The sequence below is a fragment of the Melopsittacus undulatus genome, chromosome 8 (genome assembly GCF_012275295.1).
Source record: "Melopsittacus undulatus isolate bMelUnd1 chromosome 8, bMelUnd1.mat.Z, whole genome shotgun sequence".
Lineage (NCBI taxonomy): Eukaryota > Metazoa > Chordata > Aves > Psittaciformes > Psittaculidae > Melopsittacus > Melopsittacus undulatus.
The window spans coordinates 40265685-40287650 of record NC_047534.1 but is presented as its reverse complement, the minus strand read 5'-3'; the positions used below and the strand labels follow the sequence as shown (position 1 = coordinate 40287650).

The 21966-nt window shown below is 46.4% G+C and overlaps 2 protein-coding genes across 9 annotated transcripts in view; both read left to right on the top strand.

Moving 5' to 3' along the window:
* HOXD3 (homeobox D3) overlaps nt 1–2607 on the top strand; it is a 30813-nt gene extending 28206 nt beyond the window's left edge. For all 8 annotated transcript variants that reach the window (XM_034065114.1, XM_034065112.1, XM_034065119.1 and 5 more), the window contains one exon: nt 21–2607. In XM_034065114.1, coding sequence (XP_033921005.1) covers nt 21–772 — 752 coding nt within the window. In that variant the 3' untranslated portion in view covers nt 773–2607. The remainder of the gene's footprint in view (nt 1–20) is intronic.
* A 7167-nt stretch (nt 2608–9774) lies between these two features.
* HOXD1 (homeobox D1) lies at nt 9775–10939 on the top strand. The gene is made up of 3 exons (XM_034065761.1): nt 9775–10174; nt 10313–10580; nt 10750–10939. The coding sequence occupies exons 1-3, from the start codon at nt 9775–9777 to the stop codon at nt 10937–10939; spliced, it is 858 nt and encodes a 285-aa protein (XP_033921652.1).
* The last annotated feature ends 11027 nt before the right edge of the window (nt 10940–21966 follow it).

Sequence of the window (21966 nt, the reverse complement as noted above, 5' to 3'; positions counted from 1 at the left end):
CTTGTGCCTCTTTCCTGCAGGAGAAAGCTGCGAGGACAAGAGCCCCCCCGGGCCGGCCTCCAAGCGGGTGCGCACAGCCTACACCAGCGCGCAGCTGGTGGAGCTGGAGAAGGAGTTTCACTTCAACCGCTATCTGTGCCGGCCGCGCAGGGTGGAGATGGCCAACCTTCTCAACCTGACAGAGCGGCAGATAAAGATCTGGTTCCAGAACCGCCGGATGAAGTACAAAAAGGACCAGAAAGCCAAAGGCATCATGCACTCTCCCGTCGGACAGTCCCCGGACCGCAGCCCCCCCCTGAGCGGCCCAAACCACGTCGGTTACTCCAGCCAGATCCCCAGCGTCAACAGCCTCAGCTATGACGCGCCCTCGCCCACCTCTTTCGCAAAGTCCCAGCAGAGCATGTACGGGCTGGCCGCCTACACGGCGCCGCTGAGCAGCTGCCTGCCGCAGCAGAAGCGCTACGCGGGCGCGGAGTACGACCCCCACCCCATGCAGAGCGGCGGCGGCGGTTTCGCCAATCCCAGCCTGCAGGGCAGCCCTGTTTACGTGGGGGGCAACTTCGTGGACTCGATGCCGGCCTCGGGCCCCATGTTCAACCTGGGGCACCTGCAGCATCCCTCCTCCGCCAGCGTGGACTACAGCTGCGCTGCCCAGATCCCCGGTGGCCATCACCACGGACCTTGCGACCCCCACCCCACCTACACGGACCTCTCCTCCCACCACAGCTCTCAGGGACGGATGCAGGAGGCACCCAAGCTCACGCATCTGTAGCGGGGCGGCGGGGCCCGCTCCCCTCTCCATTACCTCACTTTTCTGACGGGACAGTGTTACTTTGCTCTCGAGTGCCAACAGTGTTAGTGGATTTGTCTCCCCTAGCAGCTCCCTTCTTCCTTCCGCAGCCCCGGGTAGGTCCGCGAGCAGGAGCCTTTCTCTTAGAGCTGTGTTTAAGCATGACAGTGCAATATACTGCAAACCGAGGGACTGGTAAGCTGGTAATGATGTACTTGAAGGTAAGTCTTAGAGATGCCGTAGTGTTAGCAGCGCGTCATGCTGAGGTGTTTTAGAGCAGGGGTGAGCGGTGGGAACTCGCCCGCGCGTAAACTTATTCCAGAGAAGTTAATTTATGAATTCTTCCGTAACGTAAGGATTGCATTGGACTAAACGATATGTATTTATTATTTTAAGCGAGACATTTTTGTATCACTGATTATTTATCCTCGTCTTAATGTATTTATGTGGGTATTTGTAGAGTTCCTTCACCAATACTTCGGGAGAGCGATTCAGGTCCGTGGTGACTGACATTTCACCTATTTAGTATATTCGGTCTGAGCTAGTTGAGAGAGTAGTCTTGAACAGTTGTAACAGTGGCTGGTGTTCGTAGTTTATGTAAGGATTAATTAAGACAGCAAGTCGTAAGTCATGAATAGAGTAAAACAAACTGTGGCATCACACAAAAGAGCCGTTACACTTTAAAAAAAATAATAGTATCGGAGTTATTTTAAAAGTATTTATTTATGGCCGGCCCCCAGCGCCAGGGTGGCTTGGGGGCAGCTGGCTTGGCCGGGTGAAGCCACCCTTGGCTGGAAGCACAGCCGCTTGGAGGAGGCGATCTACGAAGCAGGGCTCTTGGCCATCTTGTTTCAGATCAAATCCTGCGTACAAAAGCCTCGATGAGGTTAACGTTTATTTATTGACTGGGTATCTATCACACATATTATTATTTGGGTGGGCTATTTTATTTTCTTTCTTATTTTTTATTGTTTTAAATTACACTCTGGCTATCTGAAATAGGAAAGAAATTAGAAGCTTAGAACGCAAAAAAATTAGAAACCCTCTGATAGTGCTAATTTCATTAGGGTCTCCATAGCAATCTGCGCAGCAGCTGCCGCCTCCTTTGTTATTTATACTGTTGTCTTTATACTATCCATAAATCAATTTTTTGGACATCTTTGGAAGCCTGAGCTTTTCCTCTTGTTTTTCATAAAACTAAACTTTGAAAGAAAATTGACAATCAGGTAGACGCAGCCGAAGGGCAGCCGCAGAGGCGGGGTGCGGGCAGGGGCGCCCGGCGAGGATGGTCCCGTCCCCCCGGACCGCGGCTGCGGGGCATCGCCGCCTCCTTCCGTCACCAATGGGACCGCTAACACGGGGAGGAATAAAGAAAAATTAAAAAAAAAAAGGAAAAAAACCCCAAAGAACCACAAAACGATGCTCTGAACCCTCGTGTTTCCTCCTCTTTAGTTACACGGCTGTATTGAATCCCTCGCTGAATATACAGATACTTCTTTTGTAAACGTTGTCATTAAAGTCTCTTCCTGACGGTACACGTCGCTCCGAGAAGACTGTTCTTACCTCTTTCTAAAAGTGTCGAGATAAAGATAAATCCGAACTTCCGTATTCCCCACGAACCCATCTGACATGCCACTTGCTAGTCTGACAAACACTGCAGCTCCTACTCCATCCTCTAATGAAAGGACCTGGTATTCCTATTGTGGGAAATATTTTAACCCCTCTAATTCTAGTCAACACAGACAAATTTTATCTCTTTTTTCTTTCCTTCCTTCCTTCCTTCCTTCCTTCCTTCCTTCCTTCCTTCCTTCCTTCCTTCCTTCCTTCCTTCCTTCCTTCCTTCCTTCCTTCCTTCCTTCCTTCCTTCCTTCCTTCCTTCCTTCCTTCCTTCCTTCCTTCCTTCCTTCCTTCCTTCCTTCCTTCCTTCCTTCCTTCCTTCCTTCCTTCCCTCCCTCCCTCCTTCCTTTCCTCCCTTCCTTCCTCCCTCTCTCCCTCCCTTTCTTCCTTCTATCCATTCCCCTTTCCCTCCTTCCTTCCCTCCTTCCCCCTTTCCCTCCTTCATTCCCTCCTTCCCTTCTCCCTTCCTCCCCTTCTTTCCTTCCTCACCTTCCTTGTCTTCCTTCTTCACCTTCCTTTCTTCCTCAACTTCTGGTATTTATGTTTGGCTGGACAGTAACAACTCAAAATCCTACTTAGGGTTTTATTTTCCCCTCTGTGCAATTTTAACTATGTCGTGCTATGTTGAGAAGTGTAACTTCTGTTAAATTTCACTTTTACCCAAGCGAATTTGGATATACGTGTTGTAGATCTGTAAACAATACAGAACAGAATAAACTACTTTGTTCAGACATATTTTAACCATTTTGAGCCCTAAAATTGTTTTCTCTGGAAGTTTCCACACAAATTGTTTCATAGAAGCTCAATTCAGGAGTAAAAAACACATACAAGTAATGCAAAAAGCAAGGCTAAACACCACTTGTGAATTACACTTTATAATATTCCATAAATATATATATGTTTGTATCTCCAGAATTTTCTGTAATCAATGTACCCAGGACTGAGATTGTACATGTGGGGTTTTTTTGTGTGTTCTTGAAAACACCATGTATTTTGTACCATCTGCTTCTATATGTGAAATGGCAAGGCACCCCTATTTCTGCGGGGTCATTCCTGGTGTAACCCAATGTGCTTTTCTCAAGAGTTTCCCACCTTCATGCTCTGTAGGTTGCTTTTCAAACAGTGTCTGCTCTGACTTACATGATTAGTCCTTCAGTAAATCTGTTAAGAAAGAAAAGGCCATTTATAGGTAGCCCTTCCCAAGATCTGAGGAAGAAGGGGGTTTGAGAGGAACCCTGACCACAAACACGGAGTTACTGAGGCACACTGCCCTGAGATACTTTCATATTGCAGAAAGATGGGGTTTGCAGACTTGGTTTCCAGTGGGGGGGAGGAGGAGCATGTGCGAAGGGAAATCTTGTAAATAAATTCACTTTTCTTCTCTGTGACTCTGGCAGAGGTGTCTTGTTTGTGACACAGGAGGAGTCCATGATGATACCCTAATTATTGGAAGCAACGTTACTTTAGCGAGATCACTGACATTTTTACAATGTTTGTACAAGCATCAGCAATCTAGAGGGGAGAGACACTTTGGCACAAGCCAGACTTTTTCTTGGCCCATCATTTAAAACCCATAAATTATAAATGCCCCCTTTCACACTCAATAGGAACTCAGATCTTTTGCAACAGCATCTGATGTGATGAACTCCAGTCACCTATTTAAAACACAACCAGTCAGCCAAGGCCAGGCCTGGGGCTGATCCTAGCCTTGCCTTTCTTTGCATGTAGGAGTCATATCATCCCTTCCCCTCCTTCCCTGCTCCCTCCATCTGCTCCAGACTCATAACAGGGTCACTGAGCCAGGGCCTCTCAATGTCGGCAGCACTGCTGAAGTGTTTGGGATAGAGAGCTGCTGACAGCACTGGTTGAGGGCCATCAGGGATGTTCTGAGCTTCAGTGAGTCTGTGCAGGTTTTCCTGTTCAGATCAGTGGGTTTTGGGTCTCCAGTTGTTGTTTTGGCTCTTATGGTAACTCACTATTTAATGGGGGCCCAGCAGTTTCCCTGCTGCAAAAGTCAATGAAGCTTTGTGTCATCTCTGTGCAGTCAGTGAAGGGCTGAGTTGCATCTTTGTACCTGTTTCTTTTGAGGGGTGTCCCATCCATGTCCCTCTGTCTAGGGCCTGGTGAGCAGCACCAGGGCAGGGGAACCCAGACAGGCACAGCCAGGAGCTCCAAGGGATGCCACTCTCTTACGGGTGACACTTGTGTGAGGCTGGGGAAACAAAACCAAATGCATCCTACTTCATTAGCAAGTGGTCCCTGGGCAAAGTAGGGCTTCCAGCCCTGGTCCCTTGGTAGTCCAGGGAGGGATTCCAGGGCACCCCATATGGCTGCCACCAAGGGACCATATCTGGGTCATCTGGGCTGTACCAACCTATCCATGGGTAAAGAGGAGGCAGCTAGCTGCAGGTGCAGCAGGCAAGGACAGGCAGCAGCAGAGGTTGGCTAAGAAAGAGGGAGCCCATCAGCATCAGCTAGAAGCCCGCTGACTTTCTTAGGGACCCACTGTGTCACTGATGCTCTGTGGCGAGAAGTCTGAAGGCAGGAGCCACCACTGGGGTCTCTGCACTGCTCCAGCCCCATGGGAAACCCTATGAAACATCCTGCGAATAGGTCTAGGCACAGAAGGGGTTACTCTGCTGAGGAACAAAGAGGGTAAAGTGGTTGGGGGTGCTGGGATCCTGCTGGGAGGGTGCCTCACTGACAGCTGTCAGCCAGGGAGGCAGGGAAAGAGATGCAGCTCGCAACACCATCCTTCTATGTGCCAGCCTGCTGTGTGTGCCCAGCGGCCACACACAATGGCAGCCCAGTGAAGGCGCAGTGTGCTGTATGGCTGGGAGGCCCAGGCATCCAGCAGACCTGCCTGGGAACAAAAGCTGGAGCCAGACAGGCAGCACAAAGGGGCTGGTGTTGCTGGGGCAATTGGTGGTTGGCTGGGCACTATGTGATGTAATACATCGATGAACTGGCTACCTCTGCTTTTAAAAGGCACGAGATGTGCTGGACCACAACTCTGTTGGCCACAGCCGCTTTCCAGGGATTGAGTGGCAGGTTAATCCCTGAACGGGCTCTCCATTCCCATGAGAGCAGCAGCAGTGGCAACGTGGTCCTGGCTGGCAGTGGGGCTTGTGGGGGAGGGAAGGGGCTGGCTCTATTAAGGATCATCAATCACATGATGAACACTTTTCAATGGACAGCAGTTCCTCTGACTTCTGTTCTAGCCTGAGCCAGCTGGGACTTGATCAGAAATCCCAACAGCAGAGGCAGAGCCCAGTCCTGGAGCCTCAGAGCCATGGAGTAATATAGGAGGATGGGACTGAGCCTGTTTGGTCAGAAAGGCTGAGATACAAAAAGGGACACAGCAAAGTGTCTGTACTTGCACATCCCCAGACCTCTGCAAGTGCTGCTTGGGAGTAGACTTTGGCCTTCAGAGCCCAGGATCTTGGAGCTCCCTGAACCCAGAAAAGCTCAGCTGCAATGATCATAAGCACAAAGCTGAACAAAATCAGCATGGGATCTGTACTATTACTAATAGGATGGAGTCTTCTGGGTAAAAATACACTTGAACTTACAAGTTGAGCACTTCTTTATTTCTTTTTCATTTGTTGTTGTGCAGTTTTTCTTGCAACAGCAGAAGTTTTGAAGAGGGCAGGCAACCCCCAGCCCCTGTGTAGTGTTGATCTTTCCTCCAAGGAACTTTGGCCACGTTTTAGGACCTTTGGGAGAAAGAAGGGCTAGACAAGGCAGAAATCCTGGCTGCAAACCCTTCAACATCTCTGTTTTGCACAGAGCAGCATGGCTTACCTTAATACCTCTGGGTTATCCATACATGTATATTTTCCTACTAAATTCATAGCCATGGGACAGAAAATGGCATTACAAGGCACAGGAGCTCGATCAGAATTACTCTTCTGGGCAAATCTTTACAGAATGAGGGAGAGACTCCTTTTCTCTGTGTTCATATGGAGGATCTTTGTAGTTAATCCCACACACTGCGAGAGCAGAGGTCTCTATCCCAGGCCTGGTGAAACTGCTCCAGGGGTCAGGCAGGAAAGCGGAGCTTGTGGCAGGGAAATACAGATGGCAGAAGGAAACATACTTTCCTCAGGAAGAGTTCGAAATACCCTGCCTGTCTGGAAGGGCTGTGCTTGTGCTGGAGCTGAGCCTGCCCCACCCCAGAGTGGCAGAATGATTTCCCTTCTTTGCCCTGGGGTTTCTGCACATCCCTGGTTTTATTCACACTTTACAAAATAAACTCCCCAGAGCTTCTCCTTTTTCTCTGCTAGCCTTCCTCCCAGGGGCCTTTTATGGTTTGCCTGTGTTAACAGGGACAATGCTTAAATCCCCAGTGTTTGCTTCCTTCTCTTTGGGATGCCCCCCACGCCCTGGCTGTCTCCACACCATGAAGTGCATCCCCACATACCGCTGAGAACCAGCTCTCTTGATGTTATGTTGTGGCAGCAGAGGGGCAAGGACAAAGCCACGTTTGAATCAGACCTTCCATATAATTTTCTTGAGGAGGGGTCTGTTGAATCTCCTGTGTGTTATTGTGACAAGCACAGATGGTGGAGGGTTACTCCAGAGAGGAAATGCAATGTGCACCCACCTCAGGGTAGTCCCTGCGGCTCAGGGCTCCCATTGCCTTCACACGTGTGCTGCTCAAGCAGCCTCCTCACTGTACTGCTGGTAAGCATTTGCACTCAAACAGGCTTTGGGCTTTTTAACTGGGCTTGTTTCCACATCATGTCTTGATTTCCCAGTGGCTGTCTCAGGCTTTGCAGTGCCATGTGCTCCCAGAAGTGTGATGGCACAGGGGTTGGTTTGGTCCAATGTTCTCACAGGGGTTTCTGCCCCAGCAGCTCCCCTGGCTCATGCCATCACTGCACCACATGACAGACATCCCTAAAACTCCCAGCCGTTCTTGAATTGCCTTTCACAGCATCACATTCCTCCCACCCTTCTTTTTAACTAACTTTTCTTCTTTCTCCTTTTGACTTCCATGGACTCTTTCCTATTAGACCTCTTGCAAAAACCCAACAAAATCAGCTGCAGTCTCTCAATTTCCTGTCACCGGGACTTGGCCATTTAAGTATGAACACTGTGAAATTCAGAAGCGTAGAAAAGTGGATCCCTGTCAAAAGCCAAAACAGCAACAAGAGGTGCTCTGCCTGTGTTTAGCCACTGATTCCTGCTTTCCTCATCCTTGAACAACCCTGCAAAAACAAACAGGTAGTGAACAAGAAACTCAGTAACAGAATCCAGCTGTGTGAATGGGAAGATCGTATGTTGGTGTGAACACAGACAGCTCTTCTAGCATTTAAAACAGAGCTTTAGGTGTAATTAAAGTTGTGTTCTGCAAACAGAAGACTCAAGTAAAGCAGCAGCCCTCCTCCAGAGCCAGTGCTGTTTGCTTCATTGCAGGCAGGAGCTTGGGGAGACTGAAAAGCACAGATGCTCTCTTGCATGGCCAGCCTTTCTCTGCTAAAGAGCTTGGTGTTCCCAGGCTTCTGTTTTGTCAGAAGATGACATTTCCCCAACTGTTCTGATTGCCATGGGTGTGCTGAGCAAGTTTGTATAATCCATAATTGAACCCCTCCCTCAAAATGTAGGTTTCCTGACAAGGTGTATTTAATTTAAACTCTTCTTCTAATGCATGCAACCAAATAGAAATGTAGGTGATATCCCATTACTAGTGCAGCAGGGTAGCACAGCCCAGAACAGTGGATAAGGCTGTGTCTGGTAGAACACCTAACTTCGTGTCTCTGTGCTTGCAGCAACTGCTCTGCCTGTAGATCCCAAGTCCCAAGCAGAGTAAAGCTGTAAACCCAGCCTTTGCTCTGTAATAGTTGCTTTATAGCAGTTGGGTTGGATGAGCTGGGGAGAAAGCAGGGCTGATAGAAGTTGACATTGCTGATTGGAGTCCATATGCAGGGGAGCACTCCTATGTCCTTGAGGACTTGTGTCTGCCTGTCCCAGGGATGTGTTCCCTTAGGGCCTGTGCAGGAAAGAAATAGAACAGGCCTGCTATGAACCATCAATTGGGTGTAATAGTGGGGCAACGGGGGCTGAGCTGCAGAGCATTTCTTCATGGGAAAGAGTTGAGGTTGAGTCAGTGAAATGGTCTGATTGTGTGTCCTAATGTTGTCCCTTCCCTGCTACCAGCCCTCTGAAATCTGTGGAAGACCTTGTGTAACTTTTCATTCTCTGTAGATCCTGGCTGCCCTTGGGTGGCTGTCACCATGTCAGGTCCTCACAAAATCTATGGCCTCTTCTTGACCACAACAAGCAGTGCTTTGGCCAAGAGTTTATTGAGCTCTTTGGGCTGTTGAGTTGAAGGCAGTGAATGAAGGCATTTAAAGTTCATGGTTTTATTCAGAAATATATATTTTTAAAATAAGGTACCACCTTGCATTTCCCAACTGATTTCACATCCACTTCTTAAGACTTCGAAGGTTACGTGTGTAATTTGAAGCAGCATGATGCAGCTGTTCCTCATGGTCTTTGTTTAGTGCCAAGTCACCGAAGCCCAAGTGTGCTCTTCCCAGAGTACCTTTTCGATGTTCTGAACTGCATTGACACATGATTATCAGTCGACCAGTTAGATAAAACTCATCATTATCCAAATCAAGCATGTGTAGCTCAGACTGGATGGTCAAGTGTTACTTGGAGCCATGTAGGGAAAGACCATCCCTTTTGGAGTCCAGGCTTCACATTCTTCACACTTGTTTTTGCTGCCTGCCGTTCTGGGGGGATGAAACCAAGAGAGAGAGTTGGAGTGTTTGCCTGGGCAGTGCAGCTTGCTGCACTCTGCCAGGTGAAAGCGCTCTGTAAACAGTACTGAATCGCCAAGGGAAAAATGAAAACCCATTAACAGGGTGAGCCCGGGGATTCACTTTTGAGAGGCTGCAGAGCACTTATCTGATGGAGCGAGACCATTAAGTGCCGCGAGGTGCAGCATCCCCCCGCCGGGTGCGGACAGCCTGGGGGTGCCTGCGCAGTCCTCCTCTCCCCCGGCTGCTCCCCCGGGCTGCGCGGGTTCCCGTGGAAGCTCCCGGGGACTTGGCCGCCAGCAGGACAAGGGGAGGGGGCAGAGCTGCCCTGAGACGGGAGCCCTGCTAGTCCGGGGAAAGCAGCGTGTCCCGGCGGGGTCTGGTGAAGGCTCGGGGTGCTGCCCACCCGCAGTCCCGCACTGGCCCTGGGCAGGTGGCCGTGGGCCGTGGAGCCAGCGGCGCCCGGAACCCCCGGTGAGGGTTCCCTGTGCAGGGTTCCCATTGGCCGCGGGGCGGGACGTGCCGCCCCACTCCCAGCCCTATATTAGGGAAATATTGCCCCAGAGGGGTGCGCGGAGTGGTGTTGCCCCGCAAGCAATGGACGTGGGGTACTTTCCCCTCGCCTTCCCGCCGGGGCTGTGCCGCGGGGCCCCGGAGTCACCCTTTACCCGGCGGACGGAAGCCACCTTCCTGGCGTTGGGCACCGCAGCCAGCGCCGCATCAGCCCCGCCGCCCGCTGCTTGCGCAGGGGCAGCGGGGTACATGGCCGCCCCCCCTGCAGCGCCGGGCTCCAGCTACCGGCCGTCCCGCGGAGCCGGGCCGCCGGGATACGCCACATCCATCTTCCCCAGGAGCAGCAGCCCGCCGACGCCTCCAGAGCCCGGCCCCTCCTGCCCCGGCGCTGCCCCCGCGCCCGGCTCCCTGGCTCCCGTGGCGGCCCCGGCGGCGCCCCGCACCTTCGAGTGGATGCGAGCGAAGCGGAGCGCGCCCGGGAGAAGTGAGTGGGGTGGCGGGGCGCGGGCGGGGGCTGCTCCCATCCCGGCTCCTCTCTGCTCCCCTTCTGCCCCGGCCCCGACCCCCCACAGCTCCCTTCCCCTTTCCCCCCGCTGAAGCGCGGTGTTCTTCGGCGTTGCAGGCGGCGCGGCGCCGTGCAGAGGGGACCCTCCCGCCTGCCCCGTACGCACCAGCTTCAGCACCAGGCAGCTCACGGAGCTGGAGAAAGAGTTTCACTTCAGCCGGTACCTGTCGCGGGCTCGCCGTCTCGAGGTGGCCCGCTCGCTGCGCCTCCGCGACGCCCAGGTGAAGGTCTGGTTCCAGAACCGCCGCATGAAGCAGAAGAAGCGGGAGCGGGAGGCGCTGGCAGCCCCCACCACCGCGCCCGCAGATGCCCTGGGCGGCCCGGCGTGAGGCCCCATAGCTCCCCACGGAGGGGTCCGCCGGGGACATCGGGGCAGGGCTGGATGCTGCGGCCGGCGGGAGACTCGCGGTGTCCTTTGGCGCGGGACCGCGGCAATGCAGGTCCGCTGTGGTTGTTGATATTTTCTTTCTTTCTCTACTGCAACTTATTTACAGCTTTATTTATGAGGATTCAGGGAAAGGTGCCAGCCCGGAAAGCTGCTGCTCAAATTCTGCTCGAGGGAGCGGGCTGGCGCAGCCTGGAGCTAACGGGGACTGCCGCTCCACCGGCTGCCCTGGGTTCGGCGGCTGCCCAAGCAACCGGCCTCTTCCCCGTTTTGCATTTAAGGAGAGATCCGCAGACTAGGGCAGGGTTCATGCAGAAGAAGGGGGGAAAACCCGAGAAGGCAGAGCAGAATATAGCAGGGAAAACTTCTCACTGGATTATGAGTCCAGGATCCCCTTCTGGAAAAAGTGCCCTTGTCTTGTGCCCTACCCTTCACAAAATTGCTGCAAAAAATATGCTGTTTCTGCTTGTATTTATTCCTCATTCGTTCCTATTCCTTATGTGGCTAGTTTAGTCCAAAATCTGCTTAGTAACTGTGAGGGAAGATTTTAAAAGGAAGTAATTCTAAGGAGTAGCACCTCTTCCCATTCAAACTGCAGAGGTGCTGGGATTTTCCTTACAGAGGCTGCACAGGGCCGGACAGCAGCCACTCCACTGGCTTCCAGCACCTCTTGCATGTGCCTAGGCAAGGACAAGACAACATAAAATCTCTTACAGCATCTAGATGTAAGATCGTCCAGCTCTGCAGCCTTGATTATACCTTACAGTTAAAGAAATGCATCATGTGAAATCTGTTTGTAACAAGTCTTATTACATGCAAAACCTAAAGACCTGTTAAAGTGCAGAAGAATGCTTGGGTTTGACCACAGAACTCTGGCAGCGAAAGACCAAGAGGATTCCTGGGTCTTTTACTTTGGGGTACCCATTCAAAAAGAACAACCGATTACCACGTATGAGTGCAAAATTCACCAGTGTTCTGCACTTGTCTCCATTTCATCTTTCTCAGAGATAAAATAACTGTACTGAAGTGCATAAAAGAGTAAAGTTTAGATTCTTTTCCTACCTGTGAATTGGAAAGCATAGCAAGAACGTGGAGAGGAATGACATCTGGATTTACCGGAAGGTGATTTTATTTATTTGTGGGACAAAATGATTTTGGATGGCACATTCATTGTTCTGGATTTCTGTTGGGTGAAGAACAATTTGTAGCAGGAGGGGAGATGTATCTCAGGGGACCTGTGAGCACTGAGTTCCTGTTTGGAAGCCAGCCCCAGACACAAACAGCTGTTGGTCTTTGTTGGATGCTTGTTGGACAAAGCAAGACAGAAGATGAAGATGGATGTCTCAAGTCAGAAAGTCCATAATGTAGGGGATATTTATTCTCTGTAATACCTCCCATTCTCCAATGTACTCCTCTGCTTATAATCTTTCCTATGAAGATTTCTGCCTTGGACCGGGAAGCCACTGCTGATGGCAGCTTCAGCAGAGGTTGGCAGGAGTCCTGGGAAACAGTGTGCTCCCAAAGCCAGCCAGGCAGTTTGGGATGATGCCATGGCTGAGCATGAGCAAGAGGCCTCCTTGGCAAAGAGATGGGTGCCCCTGCAGTGAGCATCTGCAGGAGGGGCCCTTCTAAGACACAAGGATTTGGTTACATGTCCTATCCAGACTGTACCTGGAAAGTACAATAAAGCTAGAGGCTCGCAGCTGTGCATGCACACAGGGATATTTTTATTCTGTATATGGTGTTACAGTTTGTGTCCCACTGCTTTGCTTCACAGGTTATCACTGAAAAATTCTCAGGACTGAAGTACTTGTGTGGAACTAGTTGCAACTAAAATACACGGTTTTCAATTCCTTATTAAAGTACTGACACCAAGCAAGTGTTACACTGTAGGCTGATCATTCATTAAGAAATAGGAAAAATTATTTCTGCCACCTGTTTTTGAGAAGATGCTATTTAAAGCAGAGTAAAGCAAAATCTGGTAAAATTAATAGAAACTCAAGGAAATAAAATTTGATGTGCAAGCTGAATATTAAAGGCAAGTCAATTACTAACCAACCCTTTTCAGGTGTTCTTAAGGTACATTTCTACCAAGTCTCCTGATAGTTTTTTGTTTTTAAACAACAATAAGCACAGACAAGTAGTTGGAATAGCCCATCTTGATAAATGCCTATGGTTCACACGCAAACTTTAGAAAACAGCTGTGTTTTCAGTTACCTCCAAATTTGTCACATGTCTATGGGATTGCCGGTTTGTCAGCCTATTATTTTCCTAATGGTTTTGACATTTGTGCTGGGCACTTCAGACCAGAAGAATGTTCTCCATACTGTTGGCATGCTCCTGCACTACCAATATGGAAAGAAAGATTCTCATTGATTTCAGTGGTGCTGGATCAAGCCATTACAGCACACTAAGTCTTTTGTAATGAATGTTTTCATGCGGTATATTTTCCTGAATAAATAAATACATGTGCCGGCCTTGTAGCAGAGCACAGTTCTGTATCCATCAAAACGACACAGCCTGAATATATAGAGATTTACTCGCAAATTAAGATGAAAACTTACAACTATTTTATGGCAGTCTGAATCAATTTGCTGGTATGAACACAACTATATTCTGCCTTAAGAGCCAGTACTTAGTATTAAGTGCAGTTTCTGCTCACATGACAGGGCCAGTTTAATAGGATCTTTCTTCTTCACCAGCAGTTTTAGCTGCATGAGGATTAGATACTTCTCCTTTGCACTGTTCTGTCAGCAAGATAGGCAGAGGAAGGAGCAAGGAGCAAGTTGTGCTAATTCCTGAATAATTAAATGCTTGTGATATACATGGGTGCACACATGAGCCAAATAAATGATAGATAAGGTCTAAGATTCCCTCGTTTAACATTAATTCCATTAATTGTGTCACACACATTCAGTTTAAAGCCTAGCAGTTGAAAACAGGTTTTGGGTTAGGCACATGGAGGTAAGAGCACAACCTGCAGTTCTCACTGCAATCAGGACAAAATACCCACCACCATATAATTTATCACAAGTTATGAAAATACTATTTCCTGGTCTTATTTTCTCTCAAACATCATTAGAAAACACAGAAAGACCGTTCTCTTTCAGTAATATATTATTTTTTGCCTACTGATTGTTGCTCAAAGGGCCACAGGCTACAAAGGGATATGAACAAAACAGTATTTTTAATGTGTTCCCATTTTGCCTGAAACTGAACAAAATATTGATTTGGAAGGCTTCAAAGGAGAAAAAACTTGTAAAATTACTGTTCCTAACTGGTATATGTGAATGTAGAGAATTCATATCCTTTGGATAGGTAACTGATAACAGAATTACACCTCTTTGAAAACCAAGCTTAGGCAAGAGCCCAGGCTTGTTTTGGTATCTGGCTTTCCATGCAGATCTGAATGATACTGCTTGCAAATACAGCACAGGGAATGCTTTGCTGAGGGTCAAACCAACGACTCCAGGATATGGTATAAACTGCAGATACAAGTTTATTTTGAGCATGAAAGGACACAGCAGTAAGCCAGAAAACAAAAATATGCAACCCAATCACCACATTTTAATCTCCTTTTAAAAGTGTGCCATTTCCTCTATTTATTGGTAAAACCTGGAATGGTGGCTTACGCATAAACCAGTACAGATTATTAGTAGAGGAGAACAGACTATTACCTCTCTTAAGAAAAACCTTTGCAGGCAAAGTTACAAAATGGAAAGACCTCCTTGTAGTTCCAAGCACTTGTCTCTAACAGCTAATAAATCATACTTATGATGTGTCCTGCACTATTCAGCCTAAATTCCAAGGAAATCCCAAGAACATTTGCAAATCCCTGACGGCCAAGGAGAAAGACGTATGGAGAGAAACCCCAAATAAGACATGGTTGTTACCAGTTTATCACTAAGAGGTGACTGAAGTTTAGGGAAAACACATTCTTTTCTATTAGCTATATTTGGCTACATACATGACTCAATCTCAAGCATTATTTTTTATGACTTTTCTTAATGTCAGTGAACTAGAAGAGTCTTTGGCTAGGGAAAAGCACCCTGTTGAAAGAAAGGAAGGTGAATCAAATGACAAATAACTCTGCTCCCTAAAGTAACAATGTCTGTTATTCATTTTTCCCCCAGCCATATCTCCAAAATGCCCCCCAAATAGTTATGGGCAATATATAGGAAAAGATATTTCCCAGAGCCAGTGTCTTATTGTATTTTACTTTTATCCACAAATTATTTGCTATTCTTGAGCACCAGCCAAGTGAACAAAGTAACCCTCAGCTGTGCAACATGTGAACCTTCGTTGTCTTAAACTTATGCCTGCACAGAGTGTTAAAATCTCAGATAAAGATACAGTCCTTAAAACTATTTGTAAGCAGAACAAGACTTCCTTTATACTGAAAACATTTAGACCACATGCACACAAAAGAGCTTTTCATAAACAGTTTTGTTTTTCTTGTGTTCTTGTTTCCTTAAAAAGCAACAGATCCCGGTGATTAGCAGATTGAAAACCAGCAGTTTCAGTAAACAAACAAATGCATGAACAAATACAGTTAGCTCATTCTCTACCAGCCCATTAGACTTCCCAACAAGTTTTTCCTGGAAAATAGATATTTTTTACTACACTTCATCAGAAAGCATAGTGTTACAGATAACAGACCACAATTTTCAGTTTATTCTGGAAATCGAGGCACCTTTAACCAGGATAGCATACCATGCCTTGTGAAAACGTGTAACAGGTCCAGCTCCAGCAGTCTGGCCCTGGCCTTAAGAGTGCATGACATTAAGAGTTAGACCCCTACACCCACCACCATGGGGGACAGACCTAACCTGGGTGCTTGTTCCCTTACACAGAGAACAAAGAACTTGGCAACACATCGATCCATGCTGCTGTGGGTGTTTTTTACACCCATAAAATTACACCCATATGTGAATTCAGTGGATCAGGAGAGCTGCTTTTGCTGGCCAAAGCAACCATTCCTTCCGCCCATACAGCCTGGGAAAAAACACCTGCATCCCAGTAATATGATTTTGGTGACAGTAATACAGCAGGAGAACCTTGAGAGCTAAGGCTGTCCAGCCATTACTCTTCATCTTAATGGTTGCGCTACACTAAATCTACAGTCCTAATGCCCCTTTTTATGTTCCTTTAACAAGTAAGCTAGATTAAACACAATAAAGTTTATAGTGGTATTTGAAAATAGATAAAAATCTCACTAAATTTTTTAATGACTACTCAGATCAGATTTTGCCCAGTTACTGTTCAGATAATGGAAACAGTTTCTAATCCTGGCAGTCTCTAGTATCAGATCCATATGTTAAGCATAGTTATTGGAATAATTATTTTTAAAGCACACACATTTATAGACTTATAAATTATACCATTTATGTGGGATAACATTTTCTTCAACATCAGAGTGTATCAAATCCAATTATAATTATGAAACAGGGATAAAACCCTATCAATAAACAACATCTATCTTTCCCTTTAGAAATTCAGCTGAGTAGAAACATGGTAGGTACTTGACACCAGTGCATTATCAAAACTGTTTTCTCCTGCTGGAGAGACTAGACCCTAAAACACAGCTCACACAGCAGGGTGACGTCTTACAACAGGTCTAAGATTTTGTAAAATGTTGTGATTGTAACCAGCACTGTGAGCACTGTGACTTTCATTTTAATGTGACCAGGCAGACAGTGCAAAAAGTGGGGCAGGACTGTTGAACACTCTTAATGTCACGTCTCACTTAAGAAATGGTCCACCTGGTGCTTCTGGTTGCTTTTCAAATGTGGTACCAAACAAAATAGATTTGGTAATCTGATTTGGGACATCACAAGTGTGAATTCTTACTGCAACAGCCACATGAGGAAAAGATTATCACAACTCTAGGGCTAATAATAACTGTGAAAGAAAAAGGGAAAAAGGAAAAAAGAATTATGTCCTGTCTGCATGTTATCAGTGTCATTTATGATGTTGTGTCTGCCACCTGTGATCTAAGTCCTGCAACAGAGCTCATCCTCCCCAGGGGCAGACAGCCTTGCTTTCAAGAACTGGAAGAGCATGGCTCTGACCTCCTCTTCTGAAGATTTTTTCCTAAATTTAAAATCCATTGTATTTAATAAAAAGGTGATGGCATATCTGGAAGTTGTCAGCACCAGTCACATCCAGACCAGGACACCACACACTGCCAGCCTGCAACTTGTTTCCTAAAGCCATCATCAGCCTGAGCATCGCTGGTGGCTGCATAATATCCGAGCAGTACAACCAATTGCTTACATTTGCTGGGTTACTCAGTCTCAGGGCTTGTTTTGCATTGGTCCTGCCTGCATTCAACCCTGTTGATAGCTCAGGTTGACTGGCCATCTGACTCATCAGTGTAAGTCTTCTGTACCAGAGTTGAGATATACTGGCAAGTCCATGTATTCATTTTATTAAACACATTTAAGTCAGATCCTAAAAACATTACTCCTTGTCCTGGTTTCAGTTGTAATAGTTATTTTTCTCCTTCCTCATAGCTGCTGCAGTGCTGTGTTTCAGCTTTAGTCTGAGAACAATGCTGATAACACACCAACATTTTAGTTGTTGTTAAGTAATGCTTATCCTGATCAAGAACTTCTCAGTCTCAGTCTCCTCTGCCAGTGAGGAGGGCACAAGAAGCCGGGAGGAAGCAGAGACAGGACATCTGACCCAAACTTGCCAAACGGGTATTTTTCATATCACAGCACATCATGCCCAGTATGTAAACTGGGGGGAGTCACCTGGAAGGCACAGATCACTGCTTGGGTCAGGCTGGGTATCAGTTGGTGCGTGGTGAGCAATTGTATTGTGCAACACTTGTGCTTATTATTTTCTTTTCCTCTTTTAGTTTTATATTCTCTCCCCTTGTTACTTCCTTATCTTTATCTTTATTATTATTATGATTAGTAGTAGCAGTAGTAGTTTTGTATTATACCTTAGTTATTTGACTGTTCTTATCTCAACATGTGGGATTTACATTCTTTTGATTCTCCTCCCCATCCTGCCAGGAGTGTGTGTGTGTGTGTGTGGAGTGACAGAGTGGCTGCATGGTTCTGAGTTACAGGCTGGGCTCAAACCATGAAACTCCTGAAACTCTTGCCAGCTTTCAGGGAACTGAGAGGTGGTGGTGTACTGGGGAAGTTACGTTTACACATGGCTGCTAGCTGGAATTCAGATAGCCTGTGCTCTCTGCGCACTCATAGAAACTGAATCTGGCTCATGTGGCTCAAAACATTTCTCAATCAGGCATTCCTTTTCCACCTACCAGTGCTCAAAGGGCTTCAAAGTGCATATTCTTTGCAAAATGTTCTGAAGTCATTGCTGCACTACTTTTTATTTCTGGCTGCTTGGTCTCAAAAAAGACTAAAGGAGACACCTGGTGCTTTTCTCACACCCTTCTACTGGTGCCAGGAAAAGGATCAATTTGATCTGCCACATCTCCTCACAAATCTCAACAGTTACTCAGCCTCACCAACTCATGCCCGCTACTAAAAAGACCATATGCTTTTAATCTATATATATTCAAGTTCTTTCAGTCAGTGTGATTTTTTTCCTTACCACAGTTGTACCCTGGGGAGAAACTATGTGAAGTATGAAGTTCTACAGCTGTAATGAAGATATGGCAAAGCTTTTCTTGCTCCTTTTATGGAGCAAGACAATGATTTTAGATGGAAAAGGTTCAACTTCTGAAGTTTCTGCTATGTCATATCTGGTGAATCAACTCAGCCTCAGTTAAAAATATAGCAGGGCACTCCTGTATAGTCAGGTTGCGTGTTTAGATTGTAAGTGTTGGCAGAAAAAATAGCAATAGGGAAAATTATGTCTTATTTATGAGACACATGGGGGAAATGATTCAGAAAATAAAAAGTAAATTCCATGTAAGCTTTTTACAAAAGGAGGTTTCTCATCTGGAGGCAAAAAGTTTATAAAAGGTCATTTAGCTCTGCAGCATTTAGCTGTAAAACCAGAAAAAGTCAGTATAAATAACAGATTGCTTCTCTAAGGACTAAGCAATCAGGTAGAACCAGTTACAAGTCTTATGCTGAAGTGAGAGGGATAGAACAAAAAGCCAAGAGCTAAGCCCCATTCCAGCTCAGCAGAGACAGCATTCATGTGAGGTCAACAAGGTTCAAGTCCCTTCTCCAGTGTGTTGGTCTCCTCAAGGATACAGAGGTTGAATGGGATGGTTTAACCCCCTAAATTCTCTACCAAATTTCCTTCTTAGTTGTTAAGATTTTGTGTTGGACTTTCATGTTTCAAAAGAGTGCCACACATAGGACAGATGAGTATTTTTTGTAGGTCTCTTGCTTTCTCTCTCTCTTTCTAAGATCTTCGAGAGGGGTTTTGATTTTATCCCAGTGTGGAACAGAAACACATTTTTAATCTCAAAAATCTTTTGGGACAAGGAAACCATTTCCTGCCCAGCTCTACAATTAATCACAGCACATCCTTCTTACAGTGTGCTACAGATAAATAATTCATTACAGCTGCTTCTTCCCTCCATGCAGGCTAGGCAGTTGTGATCATTTCTACAGGAAGAAGGAGAAAGTTAATTCTTTCTATGCCTGCCTCCAGAGAAGGATTTAGACCCTCTCACAAGAAGCTTTGATGAATTAATAAACCTCCTCATTATTTACCACGCTTATCCAGTAACTGAGTTCAATTGCAGCTCTTTAATTTTCCAGATAACATATTTAGAGTTTGAGAAGATTTGCCTAACCAGTGCCTACAGTCAAACTGTGAACAATTATTCCTACTTTTATTAACAAGATGGGTCTGGATTTTGCTGTACTATGAGTTACATAAATATCAGGATGAATCCTCACAGCTCTTGCTACTGCTTGTTGGAGTCATGACTGCAGCTTTGACATTTGTGCCAGTTTGACAATGCAGCGGTGATCCATGCTTTAAGAAAACAGATTTATTGGTGTCTGGTCAATTAAGAATTACAAAAGATAGACAAATACAGGAGCAGTCTGTTAATGCAGGTTGGATCCAAGGGAGCCAAAGACAGTTTGGCAGGGAGGATCAAGGGAGGTAGTACTGACCTTTGCAGTAGCACAGGCATGGAAACCTGGACAAAGTCCTGTTGAAGCTATTGTCTCCCTTCTGGGAGCTCCTACTTGCAAACTCCTCTAATCTGAGATCTTGTTTAAAAACCAAATCCTGGTCTCATATAGCTTAAGCTATATGGAACCCATTGCTCTAGAAACATGCTCCACCTGCATCTGAGCCACCATCAGGCTTCTGGGGGCATTGATAGGCCTGATCAGCCCCATCTGGCACCCACATCGCATCCTGCCATTGGTCCAGGAGATCTATTTAAAGCTCAGCCTAGGGGAGTTACCCTATTTGTTCAGTTATGGTTTCTGTTTAGCTGGGCTTTGACCTGTGGGTTGATATGCCTTTCACTGTAACGGTGCTTGATGGCCTCGGCTGTGAGCAATAGCTGTAGAGTTCTCCTCATGAAAGTTTAGGTCAAGCACTGCACCAGCTACCAAGAAGGAGAAAAAATGACTGCTACTGCTGAAACCAGGACAGCTGGGAAGATCAAGGTTTGATTTCAATATCTTGGCTATTTTGGAGCATGGGGAAAGCTGCTTGGCAGCTGCTGTGAATGACAAGGATATGCATGAGCCTGGGGGCTGGTAATGCTTCCAGTGGGTGAAACAGTGAAGTTGGGATTTCAGCACAACTGCTTTGATGCCTGTTCAGCAGTGCAGCTGTGAGGATGACAGATGAGCTAAAATAGACTTGGCACCCCTGAAAAACCTCACCCTGCTGAATGGAAGAAGGCAAGAAAAGAGGTAAGAAAAGGAGAAAATTATTCTCATGGTTTTTTGTACATAGTCTGAGATCCCATTTGCTTTCATAAATGCTATTCTTGTGCCTTTTAGAACTCCAAGATTTTTTTTTCTATTCTCATGTGGCTTGTTGGAAATGCATCAGCATTAATTGATTTGTCAATTTAGTATGCAGTATCTTCCATTAGTGCAAAGTGGTTAGTGTTAATACTCTATTGCATTTTTATAGAAGCATGTTCCTAGAAATCATGTTATCTTGTTTACACAACTGTTAGATTAAAACTTATACCTGCCTGATAATGAAAATAAGAGAACACTCAACATGCAGTTAAGTCTATCATAGTGTGAAACTATTGTAAGATACATCTGAACTGCTGTGAAAACAACTTAATTTTTTACTCTGTTGTGAATGCTACCACAGGGTATATATATATGCCAACTTCCCAAGGAAGTGCACAGGATCTGCAGAGATGAGTTTGTCCTCAATTTTGAGTTCAGATTCTCATATAAAATGGTACCTCCTTAGTAAACTCACAGGACTGTGTGTGTAATTGAAACTTGCAACTTGGCTCATACTTGGCCCATCTTAGCATCATTCCTTACACTGAAGAATAGTGGATTGCATGAAATGGCAAACACTTGAATAAAGATACACCAAATGCCTTGTGAGATCCATTTGATCACGCTAGTCCAGATCCATCTGTTTCTGTAGCTCTGTGTACTTTGCCAGATTGTTTAGTGTACAGAGAACCTCTGGTGTGAAGTCATGCTAAAAACACCCTCCTGCTGCTGCCTGGCACTGGATGTGTTGGCAGGGAAGGATTTACTCAAGTCTTCCTTCATTGCAGAGATTCCCAGCAGCCATAATAGCTTTTTAAAGGCACTGACAGGCAGCATAATGCAGAGCAGCTCCCAGGATGCTTAAGTTATACCAGAGGGGTAGTCTGGCTGTGGGCCAGGCAAGGAGAAGGCATTTCAGTGCTGGTTTGTTTGCTGTCTCTTGCTACCACTTGGCCTATTCTCAAACACCAGCCATAATCACACAAGCAGCCTTCAGAGGTTTCACTCAGTGAAATTGCCATACAGTTTTCTTTCAGAGAGAACCACTCTTAATTGAATCTATGACTGTCAGTGCTCCTCCTGTGTCTTGGAAAGGCCTGACTTGTTAGAGACCTGCTCCATGGAAATGGAGAACAGAGGTCCCCAGTCGTGTGCTGAGAAAGTGTTCTGGTGAGGTCTGTTGAGCAGCATGTGGCCCCAGCTGGTTGTCTTGGGATGAATAAGGTCGTGATCATATGACAACACAGGAAAACTCTGCAGTGTCCTCTTCCTCCTCAGCAGTGTTCTGAAGAGGAATGTCTGCTGTCAGCGTTTGGCACACGCAACCACTGTATCCACATTATATTGGACTTAACCTACAATGTGCTTCATGAACCTGAGAGCTGCATGTGACACCTAGCAGAACACAAATTTAGAGGAGTTCATTCAAATGCTTCCGCTTTCTG

Excerpts from the sequence above, each read along its gene's own strand:
- HOXD1 (XM_034065761.1), top strand. The coding sequence starts at position 9,775 with ATGGACGTGGGGTACTTTCCCCTCGCCTTCCCGCCGGGGCTGTGCCGC. Across the intron at positions 10,175-10,312 it reads GCGGAGCGCGCCCGGGAGAA|GCGGCGCGGCGCCGTGCAGA; the intron begins GTGAGTGGGGTG and ends TCGGCGTTGCAG. Across the intron at positions 10,581-10,749 it reads GATGCCCTGGGCGGCCCGGC|CTTTATTTATGAGGATTCAG; the intron begins GTGAGGCCCCAT and ends ACTTATTTACAG.